This window comes from Myotis daubentonii, chromosome 19 (assembly GCF_963259705.1).
Source record: "Myotis daubentonii chromosome 19, mMyoDau2.1, whole genome shotgun sequence".
Lineage (NCBI taxonomy): Eukaryota > Metazoa > Chordata > Mammalia > Chiroptera > Vespertilionidae > Myotis > Myotis daubentonii.
Window position 1 is genome coordinate 12,446,860 of NC_081858.1, and position 23,500 is coordinate 12,470,359.

The 23,500-nt window shown below is 49.7% G+C and overlaps 1 protein-coding gene across 1 annotated transcript in view; it reads left to right on the forward strand.

Annotated features, from left to right (window-relative positions):
• MLXIP (MLX interacting protein) overlaps positions 1 to 23,500 on the forward strand; it is a 52,006-nt gene that overhangs the window by 22,901 nt on the left and 5,605 nt on the right. The window contains exons 2-16 of the mRNA XM_059676008.1: positions 12,746 to 12,852; positions 13,546 to 13,631; positions 14,712 to 14,801; positions 15,199 to 15,240; positions 15,605 to 15,776; positions 16,507 to 16,596; positions 17,173 to 17,264; positions 18,204 to 18,855; positions 19,335 to 19,453; positions 19,571 to 19,751; positions 20,135 to 20,262; positions 20,835 to 20,936; positions 21,014 to 21,141; positions 21,442 to 21,565; positions 23,274 to 23,403. Coding sequence (XP_059531991.1) covers positions 12,746 to 12,852; positions 13,546 to 13,631; positions 14,712 to 14,801; positions 15,199 to 15,240; positions 15,605 to 15,776; positions 16,507 to 16,596; positions 17,173 to 17,264; positions 18,204 to 18,855; positions 19,335 to 19,453; positions 19,571 to 19,751; positions 20,135 to 20,262; positions 20,835 to 20,936; positions 21,014 to 21,141; positions 21,442 to 21,565; positions 23,274 to 23,403 — 2,243 coding nt within the window. The remainder of the gene's footprint in view (positions 1 to 12,745; positions 12,853 to 13,545; positions 13,632 to 14,711; positions 14,802 to 15,198; positions 15,241 to 15,604; positions 15,777 to 16,506; positions 16,597 to 17,172; positions 17,265 to 18,203; positions 18,856 to 19,334; positions 19,454 to 19,570; positions 19,752 to 20,134; positions 20,263 to 20,834; positions 20,937 to 21,013; positions 21,142 to 21,441; positions 21,566 to 23,273; positions 23,404 to 23,500) is intronic.

The following is a 23,500-nucleotide window of genomic DNA, read 5'->3' on the forward strand; positions in this document are numbered from 1 at the left end:
AAATATTAATTCATATACTGTACAGCCTACATTAAAGTTTTCCAGTTTTCTCAAGACTATCTTTTGTAACTAGTGTTTATGCATCAGCACTCAGTCAAGACTTTCATTTTGCATTTGGTTGTCATCTCTAGTCTTTTTTAATCTAGAATAATCCCTCTGCTCCCCCCCTCACCCCCCACCGTGGCACTGACTTTGTGAAGCAGCCGGTCTAGCTGTCTGAAGAATGCCCCATGTACTCTATTAGTTTTCTTGTTGTGTTGTGTAGCATGTTGCTCTGTCCCCCGGATTTCCTGTGAACCACATGTTAGGCCCCAGAGTCTTGATTATATTTAGGTTCAATGTTTTTGGTGAGTGTGCTTCACAGATAGTCCCTTCAGAGGTGCGAATGTCACCTTTGATCATTTGCTTCACTGTCTTCGTTATAAAGATATGCTTTTCTCTCTGCCATTTGTAAGTCACTTGGGGAGCGTAACTAATTCTGTAGAACTCCTTAGACCTTTACGTTTTTCACCATCTCCCTCAGTTTGGCAAAAATCTTGTATCCTCGCTTATTGATTTTTTGATTTAGAAGAGTTTTCCACTGTTATGTAGTCAAACCACTAATAGTACAAAAGCTATCTTTCCAAAATTTCCCTTTTCTAAATCCTGTCCCCATCTTTTTTTCGTTTCTTCTTTCCCCTCTATCTTGTTCTGCTTGACTTCAGAAACGGGTGCGACAAGCTAGCTCTTCCTCCTATTCTATCATCTTTTTGGACTACAGATTCAGAAAATTACACTGACCCTTAATGTGAGCAGTGGATGAACTGATGTTCCCATAGCTCTCTCTTCTTTTCCCCAGAATCAGCTACTGCTGCTGACCCCATGCATCGGCAAGGAACAGGCAGCAGTGAGGGTGAGACTTTGATCCTTAAGGCTCTAATCAGTGGCTCTTACCTTAACTTCTCTTATCAAAGTTAAGGATGCAGTAGGGAGGGGACCCAGAAGCCAAACTGCTGGTATTTCAAGAAAGACCTCTTATTCCTTCTGCTTAAAACCCTTTTCTCATGCCCTGACCGCTTTGGCTCAGTGGATAGAGCGTCGGCCTGCAGACTGAAGGGTCCCAGGTTCGATTCCAGTCAAGGGCATGGTTGCGGGCACATCCCCAGTGGGGAGTGTGCAGGAGGCAGCTGAATCGATGTTTCTCTCATCGATGTTTCTAACTCTCTATCCCTCTCCCTTCCTCTCTGTAAAAAATCAATAAAATATATTTTAAAAAAAACACACACAAAAAAAACCCTTTTCTCCACATTTCCTTTCCCTGGTTAGCTCAACCATCCTGGACCCACTGCGCGTTTGCGTGCCCATTCGTGTTTCCATACGCGTGTTTCCGTACACTTCACGGGAGCCTAGACGTTCTGTATTTCCTATTAGCTTGTAAGGTTCCGAGGTCAAGAGCTGAGACTGGCTTTGTCACCCAGTCTTCAGTGAAGAGCCAGACACATCAGACTGAGGTGAATGTTGCTGGGTGTTTCACCCCCTGGCCTGCAGGTGATTTCTTCCGTATGTATGGATGCATTTGCTTCCTGGTTGGGAAAGCAAGGTAGCATGGTGTGATTGCAGGCTCTTTTTTTTTTTTTTTTTTTTTTTTTTTTTAATCAAGACACACATTTATCTGTACCTTTTAAAGAGTTGAGGAATTTAAATGTTTTGGCCTTTTTCTTTTTCTTTGTTCTAACTACCTCAATGCTGGCTTCTTAGCATTTTCTAGGGTAACTATTTCTCATTATTCTTTATTCTTACAGAGTCCTGGAATTATGGACTTTGAGCTGAAAGAGCCGTAGCAATAAGCTACACTATGTGAATCCACCAGCCTTTGCACTTCCTCCTGGAGCGCTGGCAGGGTTTAGAACATCCCAGCATTTCTCCTGGCATCTCGCTTTCCCCGCCCTCTTCTGGGTGTTCCATCTCCAGCTGACTAAGTGCTTGATAAGGGACATTATGGAGAAGCACACCCAGAGCTGATGTTGGAGGCGAGTAATCAGTCCCCCAGCTGCATTTTCTTGCTGAGGGCACTTTGTGGGGTGAGGGGACTGCAAGTGCAAGTAATGGGCAACCATAAAACCCCCCAACTCCTATTCCTGTCCAAGAATTATTAGGCTTTTCTACTAGGTAGATACTCATCTGTGCTGGAGAGTGAAATGTGCTAATAAAAAAAGAAAGATGATTGTATCTCTGCAGATAGGAGTGGGATTTGATTGCACTGTCATTGAAAAACATATCTAATCTCTAAATGGTAGTTCTCTCCTGCTCCCAAGGACCTTTCTTTACTCATCACTCGCCCTGAACAGTCACTGGGAGACTTGGCTGCTGTGGCCTCGAGGCCTGTAATTGCACTTTATCACAGCACAGAGAGTCAGAGCAGTTCTGAGCGTCATGGGAACGTCAGCTGAATGCACAAATCTCTTTTATTGAGACCTTCCTGTGTTCCAGACACCATTAGTTCATTCTAAATATCTTGTTTCATTTAATTCTTACCTCTGCTCTGTGAGATAAGTTATTTTCCCCCTTTCCCCCAAAAATGAAGTTCTGAAAGGCCAGATATCTGCTCAAAGCCACATCGTAGGCAGGTGGGGACACCCTCATTTCTTCCCCTCTCCCATGGCCAGCAGCCAGTAACAGAGTGATTATGAAAGCTGCCTCTGGTTAGAAAAGCTGCTCTTGGACTTCACTGGAAGGCACCCTTTGTCTCCCCCCCCCACCCCCCCAGAAGGATGGCCTGGCCTGAGGTTCTGGTGATAGATGTGATAGATGCATTTTTAGACATCAGGACCAGTACAGTGGACAGGATCAGATTTCCTGGGTAAAATCTGACTTGAGAGCAATCAGATGTTAGCCAATTCTTCCTTATGTCAGGAAAGTGGAGCAGGCCCTCGCAATAGCATGAAGACTCTGAAAACCCTATAGTTTAAACAACAGTTTAAGTGGTTGGCTTCAAGTTTTGTTCATACTACCTCTCTCCCTACTCTCCTCCTCCCCCTAGAACACACACTGGTCCCAAAAGATCTGCAGGATAAGTAAGTGCAAAATCTCCTTGCCATTTGGTCCAGTCTTTCATTCCGGCCCACTGGTTGGTTTTGTTTGTGGATGTGGAGGGGAAACACCAGCACATCAGGGACTGCAGTTTTGAGAAGATAAATGTCCATCGCTTTCTGTGTTGGCTTTTTCCCTGCTCTGCAGTTTGCTAAATTATTTGTACCTTGGATATTGTCATTGTATTTTTGTCTATGTTCCCAGGAGGCCTTGAAGCAAGGGTGATGAATAAAATATGCTACCTGACCTTGGTTTTTAAAGGTGTGTGTCCCCTTTTGTGGAGCGATAATTGCACACTTTTCTTTTTAAGCGTTTGCTGCAGCAGTCAGGATGGGAAATGCCCAGACAGCAGGGTGAGTAAGGCCTGAGTTAAAATGGGGATGTGATCATAAACTGAAACTTCATCTTCCACCCCTGTTTTAAGTTTGAGTTTGTGAATAACAAATTACTACTTTTGACAGAAAGGACATAGTGAAAATAAGTATATCACAAAGATAAAAAGATGTAGGTGTTTTGAATCTGATAAAGATGTAATATGTTCATATATCTCAGGAGACAGTGTCAGCAGTAGGGGGCGCTCATTTTGATGGGGGTCAGTGTAGAGACTTACAGTGTTTCCGAAATAGTGACCCATCTGACAGAGACGATCTGGCCTTTGATGTAGTGGGTTGGTCTCCTGCTCTCCTGCCCACCCAAACTCCTGCTACTTGGAAGGTTAACAGCATGCATGGGAAGAGGATGAAGAAAGGGAGAGATTTGGGCTGACAGCTGATTCTCAGTAGCAGATGGGAGGGAAATTATCTTTAGCAGGCAAAGGTAAAACAGATTTTATTTTGGAATTTTTATTATGTGAGGAGGGCTGTACAAAGTTTTTTATTGGTTTGCATACTTTTTAAAATCCCCTCCTCAGAGGTAAGTCAGAAGTCTGTGGTTGTGTTGGGGTTTTACAGATCCTTTTCTTCTTTCTTATACTGAATGGCAGCTGTTGTTATCCAACATGCCTGCCTACTTTGGGGATCTCTCATTTGTATTCTTTAGTGTCAGCATCTCCCTTTCTGGGGCGGGGTACAGTTCTAGATGCATAGAACTGGAAAGGAAGTTGGGATAAGCTACTTCCTCCCTCTCTCTCTCTCTCTCTCTCTCTCTCTCTCTCTCTCTCTCTCTCTCTCTCTCTCATCTAAAAAAGGGAAACTGAGAGCCAGGGAGAGGAAATGACTTGTTGAGCAGAGATGATATCCCACATAAAGTCTCACTGCTGTTTTGCATCAAAGCTGGGACTGCAGTGCTGGATCCTGACTTTTGGTTTAGTCTTGTTCCGTTTGTAATATACTCCTCCTCTTCATCTGGATGATTCCTTTGTGTTCTCTAAAATAAAACAAACCTGAAAAACTGATAATCAGTTAATTTACAAAGATGTGTTATCTGATTTTAAATGGGGAGGGGGGGGAAAGAAGGTGGAATGGGGAAGAACATAAACCAAGATCCAACGAACAAGAACACATCCATGCGAGTGTGTGAGGTTCAGGCAAAGAGAACTGAGTGCTCTGACAGGAAGGACTGCTTGGAAGGATTGGCGCAGGATGGTAAGGGAGGCATGGGGCAAGGCCAGGGAGCAGGGGCTGTTCTAGTCAAGAGTGTGGCTCTGTGCGCAGTAGGAAGACAGTAGAGTTTCATTTGGGAGTTCATTCTACACATACTCTGTGGTGGTATGTGCTGGGCACGGGTTTGTATTGGTCACTCCTCACTCCTCCATGGAAAAGGCAATCTGGTTGTGGAGACTGTCAGCAGACACATAAATAGGTAACTGCAGATTGTGGTAGGTACAGGGTGTTGTGAGAGGGCAGAGCGAAATTATTTACCGTGAGAGCGTTCCAGGAGGGCTCTGACAGGAAGCTAATATCTGGAAGATGAAGACGTTAGACAAGTGAATGAGAATATGTTACAACCAGATGTGGGCAACATGGGGTGAGGAGACTCTACTTCGGTGAATATTTAGGGATTCTATTCTGCCTATAAGCAGAGGGGACCCTCTGAAAGAGTTCCAGCTAGGGAGCGAGGTGAATAGGCATGTGTTGTCAAGGGCGTTCTGGCTGCTGGGTGGGAAGGAGGCGAGAGGGGAGAAGCCCAGAGAGGAATCGGGGCAGCTAGTGTACAAGCCTGGAGGACACACGTGGAAGGGAGCAGAGGGGAGAGTATGGAGTCAGAAGAGCCCAGGACCAGTCCCGAGGACACCAGAGATAGAGACTGAGGGAAGGAGGAGGGAAAGCTGGTGAAGGAGAGACTCAACAGGAGCAGCCGGAGGGACCAGGAGGCCGGGAGTGTCCGGAGAAGGCCTGGAGTCGGGTGAGGCGTAGGGGCCAAGGAGCAACGTCAGATGTCGCAGGGAGCTCTGGTCAGATGAGGCCTGAAAGTGACTGTTGGATTTGACAGTGTGGATGTTATCAGCATCCTTGGCAAGAGCAGTTTTGTTGTCTTGTTGAGGCAGCAGCCAGGATCCACCCAATTTCTCACTTTCACATCTGCTCACATGCCCCTTTGCCCTTCCAGCTCCCTGTCCACCTGCTTCTGCTCCATACCACTGAGTACTTCTGCCACAGCACACACTTGGTTGTCTGCCCATAGAATATAAGCTCCATAAGGCTAGAGACTTGGTTTTGTTCACTGCTCTATTCTTAGCACCGAGAACAGTGCTAAATAAGTGAATTGAGTAGACCAGGGATCCTCAAACTTTTTAAACAGGGGGCCAGTTCACTGTCCCTCAGACCGTTGGAGGGCCGGACTATAGTTTAAAAAAAACAACTATGAACAAATTCCTATGCACACTGCACATATCTTATTTTGAAGTAAAAAAACAAAAAGGGAACAAATACAATATTTGTATTTGCATGTGGCCCGTGGGCCATAGTTTGAGGACCCCTGGAGTATTCGAATCAGGATAGTGTCATGGGGAAAGTCATGGCCACAGTATTCATGCTCTGCATAGCCACATCAACCCATTTCTTTTGTTAAGCACCATTGAACACAGGGCATAGGTGCTACATAGTACAGTGTTAATGACTGGCTCCAGCTCCTGGCCCCAGAAAGGTTAGAATTTGATAGATGTATGTATACTAACTTCAGTTAACTTACCGTAATGTCACTGTGACCATAGTTATTGTCAAAGTTAAGGTTTGGGGCTTCCTGTTCAATAGAGAACAGATTCCATGGGTTTTCTTTATCAGTCAAAGCTGATTTTTAGCAAAGGAGCCAGTGCTTTTAAAGCCTATTTATAGATCTTGGCTACCTGGAGAGTGTTACCTTATCCTTTGAAAAGCATCAGACAGCTTCAGATTTCTCTGCCTTTTAAGTAAGTGATGTAGCTGGCAGTGCCTTGAAAATGACTAATGATGGTGACAATAACACTTGTTTCCTGCCAGATTTCATAGCAACTCAGAAACATTTGCAAACACGCTCTGTTTTTACTAGCATTACTTCTCTGGTAGCAGTTTCTAGAGTCCTGGCTCAAATGTGCATTGTGGCCCCAGCCCTCTGTTAAGCTATTTCCTCTTTAAGCCAGATGTCTGAAATGGGGTGGGGTGTTTTTAATCTTTTTGTAAAAGTCTTAGCCCTGGTGAATATTTGAATCTACTAATTAATTACTTTTCCCATAGGAGGATGAAAGTGCAAGGGAAAGGCTATGCTCTTTGAGGTAGTTATTCCTAGTACTGATGTGATAGCAATGTCTCACTTGTGTCTGTGGCTTAGCCACTTTGATCAGGTGAGGATGGCAGTTACTGTATCATCTGGGTGGGGCTGTGTTGAATATAATAAAATGTGATGGTGCTTGTATTTGCACGTGTAACTATGTGCATTTATTTATCTTGCTGGTATCTCTCCTTGTATTTTATTTTTACATTATTTTTCAATGTTAATGAAAGCATTATGATTAGAAATGAGAAAGGACGTATGTGAAGAAGCTTATAGAATACCACACAGCTTCAGATTCCTCTGACTCTAAATAAGTTAAGTAGCTTGAATAAGTGGAGAAACATACACTGACCTAGGGTAGTAATGACCCAGTTGGATGGGTCCATGTTGCCCGCAATAATTTATAAATTAAGTGCAATCCCAGTCAAAACACTAAAATAGTTTTCTTTTGAGATTTTATAACATGGTCATAAAGTTCACATGGAAGAATAAATGGGCAAGAATTCTAAAAATTTCTTTAAAAAATGATGGGACTATCCTTACGTAGATACTAGATGGTAAAGTGCATCACAATTTGTAATTATTAAAGCAGTGTAATACTAGAACAGGATTGGATGTGAATCAGTGATACACGAGGCCCCAGAACAGACACCAAGTAACCATGACAATGAACTTCGGGCTCAGTAGCGAGGACCCAGGCCCAGGCATGGGAGCAGGACCTGAAAACCTCACAAGCTTCCCCTGGGAGGAGGCTCTGCTTGGGCTGGACCCAGGGTGGAGGGCCCACAGCTCCAGGCATTGCCCTCTTCTGTCTTGCCTCGCCCGTGGCTGCTCCCCATGTCCTGGCACCTCAGTGAACCTCTGTCAGTCTGGAGCCTGTTAGTTTTGGCTCCTAGCAGCCTGTGGAACCAAGCCCAGACCCCAGGAAAGGCCAATAAGACCACTCTTTGGAAAAAAAACTAGAGTCCTGGAAGAGGACCAATCTAACTGAGCATTATTCATCCACTCACTCATTAGAGAAACTGCTTAATAGTCATTATCCTCATATTTGGATCTCTTGCACAAAATTGACAGGCACACATTTCCCTCTGCTCATGTGATTAATTGTCTTCCCCAATTAACTAGAAGCCCTGTAAGGTCTTGGGTTGTCCCTGATCCTATTTCCTTGTTTATTTTGAAAATATAACACATGCATATGTTATATTTAAACAGTATAAAACATTAAACAATGAAAACTAAGTCTCTGACTGACTTCCTTAATTCAGCTCTCCAAATGAAAGTCAGTTTCACTGTTACCTGTTTCTTGGGTATCTTTCCTGAGCCTAACTGGCTGTCTTCCTGAGCCTCCCTCCCTTGCTCGCTCTCTCCCTCCCTTCCTTCCTGTGTGTCTGTGCATATCTCCCTGCTGAAAGTACAAATGGTGGCCATACTACATATCCTGCACTTTGGTATTCCCCCCAGTTAATGCATCTTGTAGATCTTGCCTGTATGTCAGTACATAGAAATGTGTGTTGGTTTTTAATTGCCTCATAGTGTTTCACTATGGAGGAGCAGAGCCTGACCAGTGCGGGCCCTTGGTGGGCAGCTTGCTCCCAAGAGGAGGGAAAGAGCCCGGACCACCCACACCAGCTCCTCTTATACTCATTGGTGACCTGCCCACTCTACCTAGCTGGGAGAGAGTGAGGGGAGGCAGCGCTAGGGATGTTTTGCTACTGGGCATCTAGGAAGCATCAGGAATGGCAAAGACATGTTGTCCCTTAACAAGCAAGTATGGTCAAATGAACAAATAAGTGGCCTCTACTACCCTTCTGGGACCTATCATGATAGGCTGACGAGGAGTAGGACCTAATTCTACCTGGGACCTACCGCATCCCAAGTCCCCGCCCCAGCCCCACCCTCCCCTGTTCTTAATTCCAGCTCCAATCTGTGCAAGACTTGTCCTTTAATTTCCATTCCAGAGCAGTCTCTTGCCAGACCTCTGAAGAATTCAGTCTGCTAGTTCTAACCAACAGTTTTCAGAGGGACCTTTGTTGTACTGTGAACTTCCTTGTTTCATGTCATGAATCTGCCTTCTAGGAAGGGTGGCATGGCAGGGTGAGTATGGGTTTGCTTTATGGAAAAGTTTAGCACTCACTTAGTAACTCCATATTGAAAAGCACCTCCCAGGTGCCAGACACTGTGCTGGGATGAGTCAGACATAGGCCTGGACCTTCCCATGGTCTGAGTGGGAGGGCGTGAATCCAGGCTCATTGTTCTGGGGGAAAGCCCCAGGACCTACACAGGCACATGGGAGGGGCAGGTTTGGGAAGCTAAGGCCAGAGGTCTTTCATCTGTCTGGGGAGAGCCAGTGGTCTCAGAAATTTTCATTCTGTGTTTCTGGTTACACTTTTAACGAAGGAAAAGGGCATAATCCTGAGTTAGACTAAAAGTATCCATGTCTGGAAGACCAATTAAGCTGGGGCAGGGCCTGGGGAGCAGAAGCCCCCCAATAGGTGCTTTCTGGGGTACTGCCCTAGGGAGCTCTGCTAAGCTCTGCAGGTCTCAGGACTTTTTAGAGCAGCCAGCCAGCCTTTCCTGGCCGGTTGCATGAGAAACTGGGCTCCGGGTAGCCCTGTAACAAGGGTCGCCGTCCAGGTTTGGTCTGTGGCTGTCGGCATAGGTACTGTCTCCTCTATCCCACCTTTCAGGTGGACAGTGACATCAGCACACAAAAGGCTCTGAGAAGCCAGTCACCAAAGAAGCTTACAGAAATGTAGCCCCCGTTTTCCTAACAGTTTGCCTGTGGAATCCTTGCAACCATAGAGCTGCGTGTATCGCTTCTTCAGCTCTTGTCTTCAAATTGCTGTGGAGGAGGGGTGGTCAGTCACCATGAAAACATCCAGGACCTCTCCTTTCACCCTGAGCCTCTGCTTCTGTGGATGGGGTTTTGGTTTTGGTTTGGACTCAGACTCTTCTTTGTGTTGGTTGAGCGCCACCTGTTGGCTATTGAGATATTACAGGAATCGGGGCGGGAGGGGGGGGGGGGGAGCGGCGGCGTGTAGTAGCAGTTTGTGCTCTGAAATCTGACATACTCCTGCTGAAGTTTGACCAAATTTGACATAAATATCAAGGAAACGTCAAACATTTCAGCAAGGGAGGAGGAAGAAGATGAGAACCCCCAGACTACACCCTGTCAGGTTTGGTTACCAGCTTACAGGGTTTGATCTCTCTGTATCTCCCCACCCCCTTCACTGTAAGTAATTGAAGCCGGCCAGGTAACCTCACTTCTCTGAGAAGATGCTGTTATGCTCAGGTTGCCCTGCTTTGTCTTCAGTAACAGAGCAGCGATAAGGTTGGGTTTGTTGTTAAGCCTAGTGGTTAGTTCTTCACCAAATACTGCAGGGCACCAAAGCTGGTTCTCTTCCCAGGAGCCCTCACTTTCCATTATCGCCCTTCTCCTGCTGGTGTCTTCTGCGCCATCGCTGCAGGTGGCAAGTGCTGGGTCAGGATCCAGCAACATAGAAACTGGCCTTTTATCCTGGGCTTTAATGTGAAGAAACTATCAGTTATAGAAAAGTTTTGGATATTTTTTCTCTTTAAGGAAATAAAGAAATAGGAACAGTTTTCTGTTGTTTTTATTTCTGGAACCACCTGCCTGGTTAGGCATCAGGTTGCTGACAGCTCTTGCGGAGGTGGGGGGAGCGGGTTGGTTTTGCCCACTGTGGGACCTAATGCACTGTGGGATATACTCTGCTCTCCAGTCGGGTCTGTCTGGTAGCACCGCACCCACCCCCACTCCCCCCCCCCTCCAGGCTCCGGCCATGCTGGGTGTTCTCCGCTGCATTGGCCAGGTGTGTTTTTGCCCACCTCGGGGCCATGGCCGGCCAGGCAGCAGGAATGGCCTCTCCCCCTCTCCTTGCTTTATTTAAAGGTTTCTTATCCTCTAGGCCTTGGCTTAGATGTCACCTCCTCCAGAAAGCCTCTCCTGACTGGCAGACTGGTCAGTTATGCCGACTGTATGCTCCCAGAGTCCTCTGCTCTTCTTCACAACACTCAGCACTTAGGCAGGACTTGTGCCTCAGGGCACTTCATCTGCCTCACCCATCCCTTTCCTCATTCTTAGCTCACGCACGGCACAGAGTAGACTTGTCAGATGAGGAAACGAGAAGCAAGTGGTTCTACAGCCACAAGGAATTCAGGGTAGACCTTTGCCCAGGTCTTTGTTTATGGGTATGGAGAGTGGGCATGTGGGTGTCACCTTTTCCTCCTGTAGAAGAGGAAGGGTCACATGACAATAGTGGCACAAAAGAGGGGCCTTTTCAAGTCAGGAGGTGTTAAAAATCAGGCCTTTCAGTAATAATGTAACTCTAAATCACTGAGGTGGTTATTAATATCTTATAATATTTTGCTTTAGGGTTCACCCATTGTGTGTGTGTGTACACACATTTAATCCTTATTAAAACACTCTGGAGGTGATAGTATTATTATGATCTTACCCAGGAAATGGGTGCCAGAAGAGTTAAGTGACCGTAAAAGTTCAGTTAGGATGCAGTTATGCAGTAGAGTCTCTGGCTGTTGAACTTGGGTGAAAGCTGAGCAGTGGGGGCGTGGGTTCAGAGTGCCATTGGATGAGGATGAAGGAGAGGAAGAAGGTGTGTAACTGGTTTGAAGGCCCTAATTCTTTGCGGTGAGGCTGCTGCTATCTGTCTGTCCCTCTGATTCTAAGAGAATGTGCTGTGACATTTTCTCTCTGGGGGTCACAGCCTTCTGGCTGATGTGATTCCGTGATTCTCAGCCTGGCCCGGTGCTGGGTGGGTAAAGGGAGCCATGAGGTTTTGCCAGGTGCACAGCCTTTTGCTTCGTAACCCAGGTTTCAGGTTCAGCTCAGGTTTATTGCGTGGGTACTGTCTTTGAAGACCTCAGCTGTTGAGCTATTGGCCTGTCTCTGTCACTTGAGCTTTCTGAGTGGGTCTGGAAAAGGGAAAGGGCTGTGACCTGCAGTCAGGAGGACCCAGAGAACCCCGTTTGGTATGAACCAAAAATAGCCCCTTGCTAGCTCAAGCCATCTGAAAAAGGAGCTCTGTGCCAGCTGCTCAGAGGAGGCTCCTGGCAGAGCCCTTGGAAAACTAAGCTGTCCGAGGAGGCTGTGCCTCCAGAGAATGTTCCTTGCCTGTTCTTAGTTTGCTTTGCAAGCGCTTTAACTCATTAATGAAGAATTACTACCTGAGCCCTGCTATGTGCCGAGTTTTGTGCTAGGTGCTTAGGGTAAATGATGCCTAAAGGGCCCTCCCTTTAGAAGCTGCAGTCTATTGGAGGGAGATGTGGGCACAGACATTGTTCTACGGACTATGGGTGAGTGCTCTTTGAGGTGGGAGCTGTGCTCTGAGAAATCTCAGTGCCTGCTTGGAGGAGATGATGATTGAGCAGTGTTTTGAAGGATGAGCAGGTGGGCAGGAGCACAGGGAGCTCTGTGAGGAGTGAGGACCTTGTGTGCAGAGGCCTGGAGGCAGGAGAGGGCCCCACAGGTTCAAAGGCCTGTTGTAAGTACCTTGTGGGGAGGTGGGCCGAGACCAGGTTAAAGGAGCATGGCCTTTATTCAGTGGTCAACAGATGTCTTTTTTTCAGCTTCATTGAGGTATAATTGACGGGTAACGTTGTGTAAGTTTAAGGTGTACAATGTGACTTGATACTTATATATATTGCGAACTCAACAGATTTCTTTTTAACTTTTAATTATGGAAAATTTTAAAGATATGCAAAAAGTAGACAGAATAGAATAATGAACCTTGCCCTCAGCCTGCTTCAACAGTTAACAACCCATCATCCCCAACACCTCTACTCCACGTCACCTGGGAGAAATCCCAGAGGGACTTATATATTCTGTCAATCTCACCTGTGACTTGTAATGGATTAATCCAGAATTTGGGGGCCTGGAATGATCGGGTGGCACTTTCTGATGTCACTTCATTTTCAGAGGAACCAATGAGTTTCCCTCTTTCTTGCGTTTCAGTGGGAAGTTGGTGTCTCCAAAGTGGAAGAATTTCAAGGGCCTGAAGCTCCAGTGGAGAGACAAGATCCGGCTCAATAACGCCATCTGGCGGGCGTGGTACATGCAGTGTGAGTGCCAAGTGAGCAGGGGCCTGTGCACCTTGGGCTCCAGAGCCCACCCTTGGAAATTGTGCCTCAAAGAGAAGCCTCTTTTGGGCAGTCTGCAGAGACAGGAAAACCAAGCCAAATCCTAGTGAACTGGACACTTCTCAGCCATCAGGCACAGGGGGCCAACCAAGTGGTCTGTGTTGTGAAGGTGCCCGTGTCTGCAGGAGACAGATGTGTTAGCTGGTTGCTTACAGCACAGTTGCCCACTGTTATGATAGACACAAGTGCCCAATGTCGAAAAGGCAGAGGTGGAGGGAGGGGGTTGTTCTTTCCAGGGGAATCAGAAAGGGTGTAGCCGACAGGTGACATTTGAAGCATCAGGGAACAGTTCCCGCTTTCAGCAGGTCTAAGGAAATGCAGGTCCGGCCTTGTTCTGTCTCCAGGTGGCCTGGGTGACTTCTGCAGGAGATGGCCATGCTTGGGCCACCCTGTGTTAGGCTGGCGTTTCCCTTTCCTACCCACGCCATATTGACACATTCTTTCTCTTTAACCTGGACCCCTTTGTTAGTCTGAAATCTTGTTTCCCAAGGGAAAGAGAATGAAAGAACACACCTGAGAGGTCCCACCCGAGGGGAGGGGTGTGTACCAAGGGGCAAGGCTCCCTCCTCAGGGGTCTTGGTCGCAGTGATGATGTGTTACCCCCTCTCCACCCAGATTTGGAGAAGCGCAAAAATCCCGTATGCCACTTCGTCACTCCACTAGACGGCTCTGTGGAAGTGGATGAGCATCGCCGGCCAGAGGTAAATGGCGGTGATCATGGGTGGCCGGGAAGGAACTTGCCCTCACTCAGGAGGAGACAACTCATGAGGGCTGGGAGCCAGGGTTGGGTTCCCCAGTGGGAGACCACAGGGCAGCATGCTGGGCCACACTGTCCTGTCAGCTCTTGTGACTTTGAGAAGCCATGGGGATGTGGGGAGCAGGTGGCTCCCCCTTCTCAGCGTGGGCTGACCAGGGACTGGAGGACTCTCCAGTGGGGACTTACCCTCTACTTCCTGTGACTGCAGTGGGCTCCTGATAAGGCAGATATCTTTTTTCTTTTTTAATCTTCACTTGAGGATATTTTTAGAGAGTGGAAGGGAGGGGGGAGAGACAGAGAGAGAAACATCGATGTGAGAGAGACACATTAATTGGCTGCCTCCCGCATGCACCCTGACCGGGTCTAGGGATCGAACCTGCAACTCAGGTACATGCCTTTGATCGGGAATCAAACCTGTGAACCAAATGCTATAACCAGTTAGTAACACCAACCGGGCACACGGAAGTATTTTTGGGTGAGATTATGTGGGACTTTGGTATGATAGGGATCTGACAGTGAGTGGGCTCTCTGAGGCAGTCGTGAATTCCCTGTCACCGGACATTTCGAGGATGTGAAAGGACGCATGCCCCAAGTAATGGTTCAGTTGAACGACATACCCTTGGAAGTCAATCACTTTCCACCTGAAACTTCTGTAATTGACTGTTTGTTCTGACCCTTTGAAAATGTAGTAGTCGCTACTGGAAACGTGCATTTGGGTGTTACCCCTGGGTCTCTGTAGGGCTCCTCAGCACCTGGATGGAGCATTCTGTCTGACCCTATCCAGTCCAGACCCTCAGGACCCGTGCTGCCGAAGCCCCCCTTGGCTATTGCATCTTCAGTTAGAGGCCACTTGTAGCCCAGAAGAGGGGGACACTGTGAATGAAGTCTAGGACCATGGCGGGCTGTGAGCTGGATTGCCCAGGCTGACTTCCAACCCGGCGTCAGACACGGGTCTGTTCCTGGGTGACTTCTGCTGATGTACCGCGGCGCCATCTTTCCCTGCTGACCTGCCTCTCTCTCACAGGCCATCACCACAGAAGGGAAGTACTGGAAAAGCCGCATTGAGATCGTGATCCGGGAATATCACAAGTGGAGAACCTACTTCAAGAAAAGGGTAACTGGCTTGGGGTCCAAAAAGAGCATGTTGGGGAAGTGGCCCCAGAGGAAGGAAAGGGTGAGTCCTGCGCTCAAACACTGGCCCTGAGGCTGCAGCTTCATAGCTGCCCGTGGAATGAGCATCTGGGTTTCCGAGTGATGGGCCTGCTGTGGTCGTGATCTTTGCTGTCAGCTTCTCCATCTGTGAACAGGCTTTTTGATTCACAAACACTGGTCAGGAATCTCCTCTGCCGGGCATGGCCTGGGGGTGGCAGGGAGCAGGACTCTCTCCCCACCTGCTCCCAGAGAGAGGATCCTAGATGTTTCCGGAGTCCACGCTCTTTTAGGGAGGAGAGGCTGAGGGCCTCATCTCTTCCCGGGCCGTGGGTGACCAGCTCGTCTCCTTTTCTCCATAGTTACAGCAGCACAAGGATGAGGACCTCTCCAGCCTGGCCCAGGTGAGGGAGCTTGGGGATGTGAGGACTCTCATAGGGAACCCCCTTTTGACAAGAAACAGAAATAACTTTGATGGCTTGACAAGTGAGCCCCACATCAGAGGAGGTTGGGGACATGGACTCTCCCTGAGGCTAAAGGAGGGGCCACTGCCTTCTCACATGAAAGACTGAAGGGCGAGGAAAGGGGCCAGCTCTCCGCTGGGTGGGCTGCAGGGGTTTCTCCCCAGTGCTGCACCCACTCACGTTCTGTGCAGCAGCCCCTGCCACTCTGTGGAATAGGGGGGCATATGTCCCCAGCACAGCATGGTTGGGAGCTCTGAGTCCACCACTGTCTGTTCGACTTCTCCATCCCCTCTATTGGCGGTAGGAAGATGACATGCTTTATTGGCACAAACATCGGGATGGATGGAAGACCCCAGTCCCAATGGAGGAGGACCCACTGCTGGACACAGACATGCTCATGTCAGAATTCAGCGACACACTTTTTTCCACACTGTCCTCACACCCACCGGTGGCCTGGCCCAACCCACGGGAAATAGGTAACCCACCCCAGATCCCTGGCTTTGAGTGCCTGGCTGGTTTCCTTCTCTGTCAGGCCTCCCTGGGGCAGGCTTCACCTCAGGGCCATCTCTGAGCAGCCGCAGGTCACTTGTTTGGAGCAGGCGGTAAGAAGGAAGATTGACCAACCTCATTGACATCTGACGGCCACATACATTGAGTGGGTGGGGACTGCAAGTTGAGTCTACCTAGGAGCTGTCAGGCCCATGGTATCTCTGTGAGAAACAGCGGGGGTTTGATCTGAATCAGTTTCACATTTCTGATTCTGTCCCCTTAGCAAAGGCTGTGTGCCTAGCCCAAGTGACAGGGCCTGTGACTCATTTTGAAGAAGATGGGAAGCACTCCTGGGCATGACCTCTCATCTGGCTGCATTCAGCTGTCCAGCTCACCCATCAGGGAAGAGCCCACAGAATGAGAATTGGAATGGGCGTGGGGGATCTCTGCAGAACTATTCACGATTTCTGGGAGTGTCTGTTCCTGATACTCAATTTACCTTTCTTGCAAAAATCTCACATTCTTTTCTGCATTCTGAGGGTAGAGAATGGCCATGAACCCACAAGAAGGTAGAAATCCCAGCCAGTTGCCTACATTTCTTCTTTGAAGAATCTAGAATTTGAGCAGGACCAGGGAGATCCATTCCAGGCCTTTCATATATTCCTACAACTTTGAGAAGGCAAAGTGATTGCTCTGTCTCCTCTCTGATCCTTTCAGCACATCTGGGGAATGCAGACATGATTCAGCCGGGGCTGATTCCTTTGCAGCCCAATCTGGACTTCATGGACACTTTTGAACCTTTCCAAGGTGAGGACCTGAGCAGAGAGGGCATGGCCACCTGCATCTCCTTCGCCCAGGACAAAGCAGACTGGTGCTTCCCTTTCATAGAGGGAACTGTTAGAGTGGGAAAGGGAGCAGGGAGGATTTAGAGTTTCCCCAGCACTACTGTCTTTTTTGGTTGTAGCTGCAAAGTCTGCAAGTTTCTCTGGGGCATTGCTGTCGTGGGAATGGTCTTCTCATTCTCAGTCTCAAGAGCCTCTGGTTTGGCCATGACTGTGAGCAGTTTTCCCTCTAGGCAGTAGAGGGCGCCGGCGACACGGCCACCTCCCCACAGTTTCCTGCAGTTAAAGCTGGTGCTTGAGCTCCCACCATTGTAAGAGCTGGTGAAACTCCAGGCCTGGGAGTATTTCAGAGCTCACACTAGTTGCCATCAGGTGTGGTTCCAATCAGAGGACCTCTTTCTGCAGAGTTACCTCAGGGGGAATGCCCTCTGGCCATGGCATGCCTCTGGGTAAGGTGGGGTTCAGTGACTGATTTGTTTGCATTTTAATTCAAGGAAGTGACAGACACATGGAGCTCAAAAGCCCCGATGTTGTCTTTCAGAACTCTTCTCTTCCAGCCGCTCCATTTTTGGCTCCATGCTGTCTGCACCTGCCTCAACATCTGCACCAGATCCCAACAGCCCACCTGCTCAGGTAGAGGGAGCTGGGGGAGGGGCACAGGGCTGATCATGAAACATCTGCAGTCATGGCTAGGCTAATGACATGACCACACAGTCATGAGCAAAGTGCTGAGGGCTGCTAGATCACAAGAAATTATGCTATCCCCCTTTGAAAGCATCCTGGAGATTCACGCGCTGGGAGACTGACTCCATAAACGTGCTCCTACCTAAGGCTCCAGGTAACCTGTGTGCAGTGAGCTCTGTTCTGACCATTTAAGACAAAGTAAGCACGACAGCAAAAACATGGATCACTAATGAAAAGAAGTTCTGTGTATTTCTTTTAGTTTTTACTCAGCAATCAACAGAGATTGGTTATCGAGTGAGGCCGGGCCTTTTGCACTGAAGGGGCTCTCAGGCTGGTGCCTGTGTCCAGTTAGACACCAGTAACCTGGCCCATCTTCTTCCATCTGGCTCTGGGAAGAATTTCCTCTGTAGAGATTGAGATCTGAGCAGTTGATTCCTATAGCGTTTCCCTTTTAGGAAGAGGTGACCTCTCTGGAAGTTGATACACAAAACTGTCCTGAGGGAACCCCATGAGCAGCTGGGATCCAGGCTGCCTCTGCTCTGTAACAGAAGATGGCAGGGACTTTTGGGGACCCCTGCTGGACTTTAGAAACAAGATATTCCCAGGCCGAGAGCCAGCTGTGTGCAGGCAGTCACTTGGTCTGAGCCCCGTGTTATCATTTCGTTTCTAATGGAAACAGGACCCCTGTCGACATCTGGGAGGCACAGATCCATCCCCCAGATCAGGACTAACGGGCTAACGGGATGGGAGAAGCGCCTTTGTCCCTCTGTCCAGGGGTTCATCTCAGGTGCCCGGCAGACATTGCTGTACTTTGTGGAGTGCAGCACCAGGAAGTGATGGCGAGTTGTGTGATCCCAGTATTTTTTCCTCACTTCTTTCTCTTCTCAGGAGAGCATCCTGCCCACCACCTCTCTCCCCACCGTGAGCCTCCCTGACAGTCTCATCGCATCCCCCGCAGCCACAGCCCTGGACTCCACAGATAGGCCGGGCTGTGAACGCACTTCCCAGCCCGAGGATCCCTTTATCCAGCCCGCAGACTTTGGTCCCTCGGCGCCCCCACTGAGTGTCCCACAGCCTTTCCTCCCCGTGTTCACCATGCCTGTGCTCTCGCCCAGCCCCACCCCAGTGCCTGCTCCTCCTGCTGTGCCACTAGTCCCTCCTGCCACCCCCCTGAACCCCCCAACCCCACCCACCTTCCTGCAGCCACAGAAGTTTTCTGGAGCCAACAAGTCCCCCGCTGTCATTACCCACACGGCTTCCACCACTCTCACGCACGACGCCTCTGCCACCACCTTCAGCCAGAGCCAGGGCCTTATCATCACCACTCGCCACCCCACCCCCTCAGCATCCCCCTGTGGCCTGGCACTGTCTCCAGCCACCCAGCAGCCAGCTGTTGGGCCTCTGCAACCCCGTTTAACTTTTGTGCATCCCAAACCTGTATCCTTGGCTGGAGGGAGGCCCAAGCAGCCCCCCAAAATAGTGCCTGCTCCCAAACCAGAGCCCGTGTCCTTGGTATTGAAGAATGCTTGCATTGCCCAAGGTGAGTGGGGAGGGAAGCTGGAGTGTGACTCCCCCCACCCCCCGGGATATTCCCCCAGCCCCAAGGCTTACATATTCATCACACACACACACACACACACACACACACACACACACACATTACGATGTGAAAAAAAGCTATGAAATACTGCATGTGATTGCTCTAGTCTGTTTGGTGTTCTGTGTTGTTCCTTTAAAGTTAGTCTCAATCCAGTTGGAAAACACGTGGTCCTGGTCATCTCTTTCTTGGGTCTGTAATCTGTCCCCTTCAAAGGGAAATTACAAAAACATGTCAGGGGCCTTGTGGCTTTGTCTTTCTGTGCCTTGCGGTGAGGAACGCTATGTCTCAGTGGCAGCCAAAGAGTCCCGTCTTTCTCCTGGGGGACCCCATTGTGGCTTGGCCAGGCCCGGGGTTAGCACCAGCGTTGAGAGCAGGTCTCCATGGCTTGGGGCCTCCCCCTCACCTTCTTGTTCTGGCAGCTGCCTTCTCAGGACGGCCACAAGCAGTGATCATGACAGGCCCTCTGAAGAGAGAAGGGATGTTGGCTTCAACCGTGTCCCAGTCCAATGTGGTCATCACGCCTGCTCCCATCGCCAGGGTGAGGGCCCTGGACAGACCTCAGCATCCTTAAACCCGCAGCATGGCCTGCTCTTGGGCGACCCTCACCCAACATAATGGTAGTCAGGAGTGACCCCTCTCTCGTGTGTCACCCCAGGCTCCTGGAGTCACAGAGTTCCACAGCAGCATCCTGGTGACAGACCTGGGCCACGTCACAAGCAGCCAGCCTGGCCCCATCTCCCGGCTCTTCTCTGCAAGCTCAATGCAAGACTCCCTAGTGAAGGGCGAGCAGGCCCCACTGCACGGGGGCAGTCCCCAGGGCGCTGTCGCGGGTTCTGGTGAGTGGTCACTGTGGTTGGGACAGTTGGGACTTGTGAGTGAAATGAGCTGGCCCACTCCTGGGTTGGGGAAGCCCCCATGGGTGCCCTAGAATTGAGCCTGGGCTCACAGGCCGAGCAGCGAGGTCTCATAAGCCTGCTGATGGCCCGGCTGGGAGAGTGAGCCATGCAGGCAGGATAATGCACAGGAGCAGGAAAGCAGCAGGCATGCTGCAGCATGCCTCTTTGGTTTTTGCCTGGGGGCCACTATAGGAGGCTGAAGATGGGTTTCTGAGTCTTGGGACTTGCTGGGGCTCCCTTCCTGTGTGAGGACTGCAGCAGGCACAGCCTTGCCGAGCCCCCTCTCCGGCCCTGTCCCTAAGCAGGGTCTCTGTTCTTCTCAGGTCGGGATGGCCCAAACTCCGGGCAGGCCTCTCCGTGTGCTTCAGAACACAGCCCCAGTCCTCAGTCTCCCCAGAACAGCTGCTCAGGGAAATACTCTGCAGATTCCAAAAATGTGGTTGTGTTAAAGGTACCACTTATCTCTTTTGGGTCTCTGTTCCCTAGGAAGGGTGGGGAGGCAAGGGCCTTTGGGACTGCCATGCCCTTATGAGGGGCACACTGGAAAGGAGAACCATGGCTCAGCTGGTGCTCCCCAGGCTGAGGTAGCCTCGGAAATGTGGGTGTCGGCACCTTTAATTTTGATATTCAGCCCTCTTTATCCACCCCCCACCCACTGACTGGCCTATGGGAGCAACATTGAATCCTGTAATGTGGCAGGAAGTGGCAGCTGTAGGGACAGGAGAGCTTTGCAGGTGGCTGGGAAGTGCCCGACCAGCAGTGTTTGTGCCTTGCCAGGACTTTGCCTTGCCACACACCATGCTTCAGGGGTGGTTTTCCAGAGTCCCATCCTGTCCCCTCCTGGCTCCTGCTGGAGCCTTTCAGCTTCCTGTCACCGCTCCTTCCACTTAGCTCTCTAGCCTGGCCACAGGGTCCAGTCTGCCCCCAGCAGTCAGCAACAGGTTGAGAGGGCGGGGAGGAGGGACAAGCGGAGGTGGCCTGCAGCGCACCCCATATCACAGTGATGGGTCGGTTCCCCAACAGAACCGGCAGATGAAGCACATTTCAGCCGAGCAGAAGAGGCGCTTCAACATCAAGATGGGCTTTGACACCCTGAACAGTTTGATCTCTAATAACTCCAAGCTGGTGAGCTGCCTGGGGGCGTTAAGTGGGGAGCTTGGTCCTGGGGCGTGGGCGCTGCTCTGACCCCACACCCCCTGCAGACCAGCCATGCCATCACACTGCAGAAGACAGTGGAGTACATCACCAAGCTGCAGCAGGAGCGCAGCCAGATGCAGGAGGAGGCGCGGCGACTGCGGGACGAGATCGAGGAGCTCAACGCCACCATCATGTGAGGGCCACCATCATGTGAGGGCCACCAACATGTGAGGGCCACCAACATGTGAGGGCCACCATCATGTGAGGGCCACCATCATGTGAGGGCCACCAACATGTGAGGGCCACCATCATGTGAGGGCCACCAACATGTGAGGGCCACCAACATGTGAGGCGGGGGCCTGGAGGCTCAGGCAGTGCCCCGTCCTCACGTGTGCGCCACACAGGCAGGATCCTCCTGCCCATCCGGTTCCCCCGGGGTCCGTAATTGTCACCAGCTGCTCCAAGCTTCCTCTGACTCTTCCTGTCATTGCAGCTCCTGCCAGCAGCTGCTCCCTGCCACAGGAGTCCCCGTCACCCGGCGCCAGTTTGATCACATGACAGACATGTTTGATGAGTATGTGAAGAGCCGGACCTTGCAGAATTGGAAGTTCTGGATTGTATCCTTGGGTTTCTTTTGACCACCCCACCCCAAACCAGGGCACCAAAACCGCAGACATCCACACTCTAGTCCTTTAGAAAGGTTCTCATACAATGGCTGTCATTCAGTTTGTGAAACAACAAGGTCAGTTTTCTCCTTGGGAGAACGGGGGCCAGGCCCAAGACATGGAGTAGGGCTATCGTTGGCCACTGTTTGGGGTCGGGGCTTCCCGGGGAAGCAGAACAGGCCAGGATTGCTCTCTGAGTTCTTGAGGAATAAAGACAAGAGCCACTTGCAGAAGGAAGTGGCCTCTAGCCTAACATCCGGGCAGCAGCTTCTCCTGGGGGAGTCGGGAGTGCGTACCAGGTGTCAGATGAGAGACCAGGCTCACAAAACCAAGCGGCAGAGCCTGGGTTTGAAGCCAGTTCCTTCCAGGCTGCTCCCTGAGTACGTACCCCAGGCCTTGAATGCTGTCATGAGGCACTTAAACCTGTGTGCTGGGCCATCTCTGTGGCCAAGGCCTCCGTTAGCTGGCCTTCCAGATGGCCCTTTCAGGGGATGGCTTCTGCCTTCTCACTGCCCACCCAGCCACTACTCTGCCTCTGGGTTGGCCACTGCCTCAACCTTGGGTGTGACAGATGGGTCTGGACTTACAATGGTTAGATGGGATTTTCAACTTTAGGATGGTGCCAAAGTGATATGAATAGTAAACTGCGTGAGATAGTCAGTACTTTGTTATAAAATGGGCTTTGTGTTAGATCAGTGATTTTCAACTGGTGTGCCACAAGAATTTTTTTTTTTAAATCCTCACTTGAGGATATTTTTCCACTGATTTTTAAAGAGAGTGGAAGAGAGAGGGAAAGACAGAGAGAAATATCGATGTGAGAGAATCACATCAATTGATTGCCTCCTGCACGAGACCCGGCCAGGGAGGAGTCTGCAACCGAGGTATATGCCCTTGACTGGAATCGAACCCGGGACCCTTCAGTCCGTAAGCCAACACTCTATTCACTGATCCAAACCAGACTGGGCCCTGCAAGAGTTTTTAAAACATGCAATACCTGACTGTTTCGTCAGGGGCACTGATCTCTTTTCCCTTAGATTGTCAAATTTAAAAAATGACAACAGCCAACACAAATAACCAGAATTCTATCCCACTTTTTTTTCATATAGGCAAAAAATATATTTGCATCTAAATTTTTGGTGTGCCGCAGAATTTAATTAGTTTATGTGTGCCATGAGATGAAAAAGGTTGAAAATCACTGTGTGAGGTGAGTTTGCCCAACTGTAGGCTAATGTGGGTGTTCTGAGCATGTTTAAGGTAGGTTAGGCTGAGGTATGATGTTCCGTAAGTTAGGTGTAATAAATACATTTTTTACTTGGGGATTTATCAAGATGTAACCCTGTCATTAGGCAAGGAGCATCTGTATACGTATAATATGTTGTGTTCACGTCATTGCACCAGGATCCATTCCAGACCAAAAAACGCTTCTGTCCCTGCCTCCAGCCTGCTCAGTGATCAGTTATAGTTACACTTGATCTTAGCCAAAAGGCCGGGAAGCGATGGGGTCAGTTACAGTTCAATAGAAGCATCTTAGGCAAACGGAAGGGCACACTTACCTCATCCAGATCTCTGTTGCTCAACTATCTGTACACAATTACTTGCCTGTCCCAAGGGAACAGGCCTTCCTCCTCGCTTACCTTTTCTTTAACCCACGTCCCTGCAGTTCAGTATCATCATCAAGCCGCTATTCGAGTCCTTCAAGGGGATGGTGTCCACCAGCAGCCTGGAAGAACTGCACCGGACGGCACTGTCCTGGCTGGACCAGCGCTGCTCCTTGCCCAAACTCAGGCCAAGTGAGTGAGGTGCTGCACAGGGGCGGTGGGGTTGGAGGCTGCCATCTCCGTGTTAGTGCCAGAGAGACGAGGACCCTTGAGTCTGCAGAAAACCCAG